Genomic DNA, 9,338 nt, shown 5'->3' with positions numbered 1-9,338 from the left:
TTCCAAGACAGGCTTTTAAAGTGAACAAAAAGCTGTCCTAGACGAGGCACCATTTCGTATATACCTTTTGTGAATGGTTGGTGAAAAGTAAATTCTTTGGATTATCAATAACCCATCAAAGCGCAAAATCAACAGTTGTACAAATCTTTCAACACCCTTTCTCTACACTTATCCCCTCTAGTCAATTGAATCATATTCTTAATACATGTATATAACAATTTTCTAACTCCCTATTCCTTTGTATCTTCACTCTATAACCCAGTAACTCTTTTTGCATAATTGTATGCAACAACACTAAACAACACCATACATCCAATGATACACCAAAACCAAGCCAACCCATCATAATCCTGCCCTGGAACAAGACAATTCATCCCCCAAAGACCGGTAACCACATTTATCGGAAGAACAATCGTACCCAATATTGTCACTTTACCCAAAATATCATTAGTATCATTATTGACTTTAGTCATATCGATGTTTATTTGCGCAAGATAATTGGAATGGAAACGAGCAAGTAATTTTTCATAATGGTTTAATGCACCAATCATAGTGATTATATGGTCCTGGATATCGCCCAAATACATGGCGATTTCCAGCTGATGACGATCTATGGTGTTGTTGTCGAGATCATTGAATCGTTTACTAAATCCCTTGATGACATCAGCTTTAGAACTGAGAAGACGAAGCACTGACATGACACGCTTACGACACTCTCCAATGCGACGCAACATATCACCTTTACGTCTCCAGCCTAGGATACGTGATGATCCTGTATCGGATGTGGATGATGAGGATGAACTTGATTTTGATTTTGTTTTGGTGTTGGTTGACCGTAAAAATCCAGTATTGTTGGCATCGACTGTTGATTTGGATCTCTTTCGCCATACGAAAACGTTTTCATGTGGTTCTTGTGGTAATTTATGATGACGATGGCTATGACTACGATGATGATTATATGTTGAACCTTCATCTTCAGAATCAGAATCGTCAGAATCTTCATGCTCGCCGGAATGCATACGCAATATGGCATCTTCAATTGAATTCACTTCAGTTTCAATGGTTTCAATCATGGGAGCAAATGAGTCAGTTATATCATCAATCAATGCATAACAAATCCAGTCAGAAGACACAGTCAAGTAGTCCTTCAACATTCTTGCTCTTCTTCTCACATTGATAGGATGGGGGGTCGCTGAAAAGTGGAAGGTTATAACTGCATGTTTGAACACAATAATGTACATATTCAATGGCAGCAATTCACCTTCTCTGACCTTCTTCCCACGAGATCTAACTGATGTAGAAATCGGTTTCTCATGAATCGAAGGTGGTTTTTTCTTTTTCCTTAAAAAGGAACCAAATAAACGTGACATTCTTGAGGCTAATCCATTCTTTTGGTGTTGCCCATATAAACTTGAAGCATCAGAGCCATTTTCATACATTTCTTGCAATTTATTATACCTTTTTTCCTGTTCCTTGGCCTTCTGTTTACGGCGTTCATAAACCACATCAAATGAGGTGAAACAAATAAAGTAGTAGTTCTTGAATAGCTCAACCTTTTCTCTAGCTTCTCCAAGGAAAATATCCTCAGTTGTTAACGGATGAATACCAAAAGTTCTTGATATAACCTTCATTTCTTCTTCAGTTGGATCCAAAATGTCAAGCCAATAAGGTTCAACACTTGTTGAGTCACCACTAGATGTAGGTATTGGACTCTCGTTGCCCAATCTTGATGATTTGGTTGTTGGTTGCAAGTTATTGTTACTCGATGATAATGAGTCTTGTTGTTTATGAGTAGGATGTTGAGTCGAAGTAGATTCACTTGTGGGTACTTTTTCCCATGGTCGGAAAAGTTCAACTAACCTATCATGGATGGAAATTTCTGGATCGTCACTAAGCAAACCACATATTGATGGTGCATGTATAGTTTCGGGTAAATCCTCCCTAAAATAAGTAAATCGACACAATTCCCCTTTCTTCTGTCCCCTTAAAGTCCTTTGAGTTTGCGACAGTGGTTGCCTCTTGTTTAGGATGGTAGGGATCTGGTCTTTTGATTTCTCCCACGGTTGGGTTGGTGTAGGTCTGATTCTGAATGAATCGTGAAGCGAATCCAATGATTCAATCTCATTGACCTTGTAATTGTCAACAAGTGGGGTATTTTCATCAACAGCAGCTTCATCAAGTGCCTCCTCGGGTAATGCTGATATTGGTGGTCGTGGTGGAGAATATTTGTTAGCCTGTTTTGCGTTTTTACCATCATGAATTACATCTTTGCCAAAATTAACTGATTGTACAACTTGATCAATTTCTCGTTCATTATCTTTTTCCCTTTCCATTTCCTCCAATTCTTCAACCACATATTCTTCCATGACTTCTAAATTTGGCCACTCATCCCTTTTTTCATCTTCTCTGTCATAATCATAATAACACACATCATCCAATGAAGTAGAATCACTAGAATGATCAGACGAGGGGTTAGATTCACCAAATTCCATCGAATTCACTGAAAATTCGTCATCGCCATTAACGTTGTAGTCGATATTTGCATAATGACCAGGTGAACCAGGGCTTAAATCAGCTTCAGTTTTTCCAAAGGGGTTATGCCACGATTGCGATCTGGCAAGTTGTCTTTGTTCATGGGCAAACTGATCCATATCGAGAGCTATGGCAGTTGGTGACTGAGCCTCTTGTTCTTCGTCTATAGCACCGCCTGATGATGAGCTTCTCAACAACAGTTGTAGATTTCTATTAGTTAGTGGTAGGGTGGGTGCAGTTGCGTAGTGTGTGGGCCCTCTTGGAGTAAATTTGCTGCTGTTGGTATTGTCATCGTTTCCATTGCCACTGTCATTGCCACTTCTCTTTCCAGTAGTGCTATTTCTCTTGAACACATTCCCATTTGATGACCTACGTCTGGATCTGGCAGGTGATGAATGCAAATGAGCCAAATCGTTGTGTACTCTGTGATCTATGTAAGATCCTGAGTTTATCAATCTCTCTAATGAACTGGTACTTTTATTTTTATTGCTGTCTTCAACAGTGTAGTTAACGGATGATTTGTGGTTTTTCAAAGCAGTATGATCATTCAATCTCTGTTCAGTCCTTATGGTAGGTGTTTTGCTACCCTCCATTACAGAGCGATCTGGCGTATCCATTTTTCTTGTAAAGGGCTTTACTTGGGTGATTGATCGTATATTACGTCAAGATTATTAAAATGACTATTGAATGCTAGTAGTAATAGTAGTAGTGGTGATAGTAATAGTTGGATATATTGGACATGCAATAACAAAAGGACAATAACTTCGTGTTCCTCTTCTTAAGAAGTGAACATAATATCTCGAGTAAATATGTCTTGAATGCTAAAATTTTTGATATTTTTATGTCTTGGTATTACGTATTTTGTTTGTGTTATCAGTTGTACATTAGAAAAATTTTTCAATAGCAATCTTATATAAAACATCAAATGAAATACAAAAGACCCGCTGGTAAAGACCGAATTACAAAAGACAGTCTTGCGACCGAACCAGATAACTCACGTATGCTATACTGAGAACCACATTGCTACTTATTTCTAGTTTTTGTTGTTGTGAAATGTTTTTGGTCTGATGGGAAGAAGCAAATGCTTTTTTTCATTTGTTATATAAATGAATATGATGATATATGTACTGTATGTCCCCTCTATTCTCTATTGTTGTTGAATACTAAGAGTCACACGATGCTTAAATCGACACAAACGTTCACTAAAACTGAACTACCGTTCGATTCAGCAATAACTCTTTTATACGTATGATATACCTGAAATTCTCTTTATTAGGCATTAAGCGATAATTCGTCTCATTACAGATAAATACTTAGTGTGTGTTTCTACTTACACCTATTCTTCTGCAGACTCCTTCGGTTCAAAGCAACTGCTTAGCTTGTGCCCAGAATACCCCACTGGAAAGATACACAGAAATCAGGTCTTCGGACTACGAAGCTTCCAGTTGTGTGTTATTTGTAATCGTACTTGTGGCTAATTTTTAGATTTTGTGATTCGGTCACGTGAAGGAATTGTTTACGTCATCGCTGAGTAACATAAAGATGATTTTGAAATTCAGGAGTAAGTAGATGGTTAATCATCAATCATGCAAACCTACTCCATTAGCGTGAGTTCTAACACGAACATTAAGAGTACAGCAACGTTTATTTATAACCTATGGAAAAACGAAAACAAAAAAGCACCAACAGATTTACTCATCTGCATCACTAACTTCTTCTTCGTCTTCTTTTACTACATCGCCCGTGTTATCCCCATCATCGTCACTACCACCACCAGCAGTATTTTGCTCCAGCTTCAGTTGCTCTTTCTTAACGCCATCACTATCCTTCTTTTTCTTTGCTTCATTCTGCTCTTTCACCTTCTCCTTCTTCGTGGGTTCCACTTTATTATCCTCGCTCTTCTCGACTTTAGCCTTTTTCGAAGCTGCTCCTCCTCCACCATTCAATCCATCCAAAGCATGTTGAATCTTATTATGCGCTTCAATCAACTTAAAATACGTTTCCTCAGTTAATGAAATACCCTTCTTACCAGGTTTCTGATCTCCATTGGCATCGGTATAGAATTCTCTAATATCAACTAAATTAACATTGTTGAATCTACGCACAGTAACTCGTTTCTTTGCGTCTAGATTTATGGTTGTTTCGAGTGAATTATCTTGTTGAGTTGGTTTAGTTGATGTGTATGACCTCTTGTATGCCATTATGAGACGTGGTGGATACTTATAGTATATGATTAGCTTTAGAAGCGTGTTTGGTTAAGGAAGAAAAGTTGGGATTGTACGCGTCGCACGCATTGCAGAATTTAAATATATAGAATACCCTTTAAATTACAAAGTGTCACTTCATCCATAAACTTTATACCTCTTCTTCATATCTACTCTACAGAAGCCCACTTGGCCAAGTTTCATTAAAGTGGTCACCCAAATTAGCTTGAAAGTGCTCAATCAACTTTTCATCAGTTTCATTCAATCCATCATTCTTCTTCAACAACTCAAATGCCTCAATAGCTACATTTAATTCATGTAAAGTAGAAACTCCCAAAACAATACTCAGTTTCCTCTTAATTACCCACTCACAAATGGCATATTTCGTGGCTAACTCAGCCAACTCTACTTCATTTTCCACTTTCAACTGTGTAGCCAATTCATCAACCCTCCGTTTCAATGCATCGCTTCCGGGATGAAATGAATGTGTTGGTTCTGAACGTAATAGCGACATGGACAAAATCAGACCATTCATGATTTTGTCAACACCAGCATCGGTTTTCAATTTGGTGACGAAATCGAAAAGTGTATTATTCTGAATACATCCATGACAATACGACATTACTGCGTCTAATGGAACTCCTCCATTAACCTGTTTCCATTTAACAGCAACGGCATAAAGAAAATGGATAGGATACCCCGAAACGCCAATGTTCCTAATAACACCTTCATTTTTCAAACTTTGCAACTCTTTTAATGCTTCAATCACTTCATCTATCGTAACAAATTCGATATCATGCATATACACCAAATCCAAATATGTAGTTTGTAATCGTTGTAAAGATCGTAATACCGATTGGCGTACCAGACTACGTGAATAATCAAATTCATCAAGTTTGATTCGGCCAGCTTTAGTACATATATAGTATGAGTCACGAGGTACATTTAGCTTGGACAATGCATGGCCTAAAATTTCTTCTGATGGCCCATAATATGGCGATGTGTCAATGGCATTGTAACCTAATTCAAATGCATGCTGTAAGATGTCTTCGACTGGTAATGATTGAGGATTGGAATGGTATTGATAGTTAAAGACGGCTCCACCTACTACAAAGGGGGGTAGTCCATCTAATGAGTGTGATTCTCTCGAAGGGGAACCCATTGAAAGTAAACTAGAGGAGATGTATTTCAATTGAATGGTGTCGTAGAGTCAATTCTATCGGATGGGTTGTGGACGTTTCGCATTTTGGTTCAAGGCTTTCATTTTTGTGTCGCATCTTGTGAAACGGACAAAGGAGAGCATAGAGTGTGTTCTTCGACACTGAGAGGACACAGTTTCAGCTCATTAACGTAATAGTACAGTATAATTACAACACATATACACATCTCATCAATGTTCAATAATATAATTCCCCGGAACTAGTCCAATCTTCCCATTGAATTCATCACAATTTGGACCCAATTCACAAACAAACCAATTATCTTCTTGTTTATGGATTATATACATTTGCCACCCCTTTCTGAAATACAACTCACCTTCTTCTTGTGGTTTGAATGAATACCTTGCAGTAGCTTTACTTATATAAGTTTTTTGGTTAATTGGGGTAGTTTTAGGCTGTAGCATTAATGGAGTATGTGATTTGGCAGATTTAGGAGATTTTGGCAAGCCGCGATACTTGTACTGATCATAAGCTGATGTGGGTTCTTGGTATTGTTGTGCTTGAGTGGGATATTTTGGTTTTTCAACTGCATCAATCATTGATTTTGGACGTGAGAAATTTATCGAGTCGTATCGTTGAGCAACTTCATTATGATCATCAATGTAATCTGATTTTGGTCTAGGCTTAACGGGACTTGATCCATTGCTTCTGACTGACCTTCTGAATTGATTGACATCTCCATCTCCGCCTGAATTCAAATCCTCTAATGCTTTGGCAATAAAATCAATAGAAAAATCCTTCATTATTGGCACTTTGGCCAGTGGTTTTGGGGTCTCTTCCAATCGTGGATTATTATGACGTTTGTTAAATTCGTTAGTTGCCTTTCGTGTAATTTGTTCTTGCATCTCTTGCAATTGTTTCTCTCTTCGCCTTGGTGATGCCCAATTACGTTCCGAACTATAGTTTGATGATCCTTGACTATTAGTCAATTGTTCATCTTTAGTTGAAAACAAATCATTTTCTGGGTTAGAACTAATTGTTGAATGAGTCTTGTGTGATAATAAATCAACTGGTGGTTTTCTCAAAGGAGTTTGTTGATGTTTGTATGGTGATAATTTTGATGGAGATTGTATAGCTGTAGTCGTGGTTGGTGGAGCAAGTGTCTTATGTGGTGAATTGTTAAAGCCGGCTTTTGGTGTTGGTGTCATCTCAAGGTGGCCGTTCGATATTGGTGGAAGATCCTTGGCAGGAGTAGCGGTAAATAACTTTGCCCTTGGAGTTGGTGTCATTTCATGACGACCATTCGATACCTGGGGTAGATCTTTTGAGTAGGGGGTGTCATCATTGTACAACTTGGTTTTAGGGGTTGGAGTCGAATCAAAGTGATTATTCGTTCGGGTATCCTTGATAGGAGAGAAATAAGGCGTTGACGACTCTTGACCATAATATTTGACAGTATGAGATGATGGTATAGTCCCCGTAGTCTTGTTTGATGATGATGAGTAAGTGGAATAAGTTCGAGATAGTATTTCATTATGATCGGGATTATGCAAATTCAGTAATTTATATCCAATAGAAGGCTCATCACATCCAGTCATGTAATCAACAAATGGTGGATCGTCATATATTTTACTTCCTGTTCCATAATTGTTACTGAATTCTTGTATATCTATCTGTGGTTGTACTAACGCGAATGTAGATCTTGCTAAGTCCACTGATTGATCTAGATCAACACATAGGGTAGCTATATTATTGCAATAGGTGAAGCAATTGATCTTCATCACTTGAATTCTTTCAATCTCCAATTTATAAAAATCATTTATCGATATAGTCCAATCTCTCTTGTAAATTTCATTTATGTCCTTGTAAACTGATATGGAATATTGGTAATGCTTGATTGTTTGATTTATGGAAGATGCTAATTTTTGATACTTGCTCTCGTTCTTCTCCAACTCCTTGCCCCAAGTTGTCTGTAGTGACAATTTAAGTGATTTGATCGCTCTGCATTCTTCTTGATATTTGTCTTTATAATGGTGTAGATCCTTCAATGCTGAAGCCCGCCTTAGTATGACCTTGTTCATATGATGTTTCAACTTGTCTACTTTTTTGACATATAAACCTTGAAATTGTTCCAACTTCTCCAAATTGGATTCCAGTATTGATTTGATGAATTTGGTGTTACAGTCAATCATAAATTGATTTTCAATATGTAATTTGTCAAGTGATTTCTTCATTGAACCAGTCTCGTGAGTACCTAGTGGGAACTTGGATGATAGTTTTTCCAACCGTCTAGTGTGATCTCTTTCAAGATTCACTTTTTCATGATAAAACTGTATAAGTTCGTCAAGGGTTGATAAAGCATCTTTGATCCTTGTTGTAATTATAGTAAAGCTGGCTTCTGGCGAAGATCCCCAAAAGTTGTTAACAAATTCCGGGTAATCAGGGGTCGTATCTTGCAACCTCATTAAGGATATTACTTTGTTTCTTTAGTCTTCAACGGTATTAAAGTGAGTAAGCCGCTATAGTATTATAATTGAAAGATAAGTTGTTGAATCAAATCTCTATCCAGACAGAATCTAATCCATAGACCAATTAATTTCATCTTTCCTGTGTTCTGTTGTTTCTTACTCCATTGTACATATGTGAAAAGTCGTTTGTTTATAATTCTTCTTAATTAGGAAAGTGTCTACTAGACATTGTCGTATTAGTGTAATTCCAGACACAGCTTTTAGTTTTCATGACATTGCACGTGATCAGTCAAAATTTACTTTTTTTGTTTTCAATCGGATAATGCCGTATGTATGTATTGCGCTTAACGGGAGCAATAAAAAATCAAAAACTGATTCACCGGTCCGATATCAACTGTGTAAAGAAATACATTTGAAGCCTACTTTCACTGCGCTTGAACATACAAAAGTAGAGTGACAGCTACAATATCTTATTAGGAATCACATCTGTCATCGAATACCTTCGAATAAATTTTTTTATATGATAAGTTTATGAAATACCGTGCCGAATATCTCTATAATATATAGCCCCAGATTAACAAATTTGATTAACCGAGCTTAACATTTTTTTTCTTATACAGAACGATCATCTCTGACCTAAAAACTTATAAAGCTGAATTAAAAGTATCTAACTATTCCTATACTGTAACCCCACTTATAGGAATACAACGCTAGATCGTGTTACACTATTACTTACTTGAATCCGCCGTTTATGCTATAACGCTATAGATACAAAAAATTTCCATCAAAATTAACTATGCCATCAGAAACACTACAAAAGATCAAACAACATAAAGCATACATATGGCTGAAGAAAGTGTTTGATTTCCTACTAGGTCAATGGTTTTTCATTCTTTTGGGTGTATTTGTCGCCCTTGCCCATTCATATCCTGAGTTTGCTAAAGAAGGAGGTACTGTCAAAGGTGAATATTCTA

The 9,338-nt window shown here is 37.2% G+C and overlaps 5 protein-coding genes across 5 annotated transcripts; 1 reads left to right on the top strand and 4 right to left on the bottom strand. All coding sequences in view use genetic code 12, as the record gives it.

The window, feature by feature from the left end:
- Nucleotides 1-251: 251 nt before the first annotated feature.
- CORT_0E02880 (Mnr2 ion transporter) lies at nt 252-3,149 on the bottom strand (the record flags this gene model as incomplete). The annotated part of the gene is made up of 1 exon (XM_003869958.1): nt 252-3,149. One exon carries the CDS (start codon nt 3,147-3,149, stop codon nt 252-254), a length of 2,898 nt encoding a protein of 965 aa, XP_003870007.1.
- Nucleotides 3,150-4,223: 1,074 nt separating this feature from the next.
- On the bottom strand, nt 4,224-4,733 carry CORT_0E02870 (hypothetical protein; the record flags this gene model as incomplete). The annotated part of the gene is made up of 1 exon (XM_003869957.1): nt 4,224-4,733. One exon carries the CDS (start codon nt 4,731-4,733, stop codon nt 4,224-4,226), a length of 510 nt encoding a protein of 169 aa, XP_003870006.1.
- Nucleotides 4,734-4,911: 178 nt separating this feature from the next.
- On the bottom strand, nt 4,912-5,898 carry CORT_0E02860 (Ara2 protein; the record flags this gene model as incomplete). The annotated part of the gene is made up of 1 exon (XM_003869956.1): nt 4,912-5,898. One exon carries the CDS (start codon nt 5,896-5,898, stop codon nt 4,912-4,914), a length of 987 nt encoding a protein of 328 aa, XP_003870005.1.
- Nucleotides 5,899-6,126: 228 nt separating this feature from the next.
- On the bottom strand, nt 6,127-8,361 carry CORT_0E02850 (Hof1 protein; the record flags this gene model as incomplete). Its single annotated transcript, XM_003869955.1, has 1 exon — nt 6,127-8,361. One exon carries the CDS (start codon nt 8,359-8,361, stop codon nt 6,127-6,129), a length of 2,235 nt encoding a protein of 744 aa, XP_003870004.1.
- A 799-nt stretch (nt 8,362-9,160) lies between these two features.
- On the top strand, nt 9,161-9,338 carry CORT_0E02845 (Rch1 transporter protein; the record flags this gene model as incomplete). The annotated part of the gene is made up of 1 exon (XM_003869954.2): nt 9,161-9,338. A coding segment is annotated over one exon (178 nt), but the record flags the coding sequence as incomplete, so codon positions are not given.

This window comes from Candida orthopsilosis (assembly GCF_000315875.1).
Source record: "Candida orthopsilosis Co 90-125, chromosome 5 draft sequence".
Classification (NCBI taxonomy): Eukaryota; Fungi; Ascomycota; class Pichiomycetes; order Serinales; family Debaryomycetaceae; genus Lodderomyces; species Lodderomyces orthopsilosis.
The sequence above is the reverse complement of the archived record's forward strand: the minus strand, read 5'-3'. Positions and strand labels throughout refer to the sequence as shown.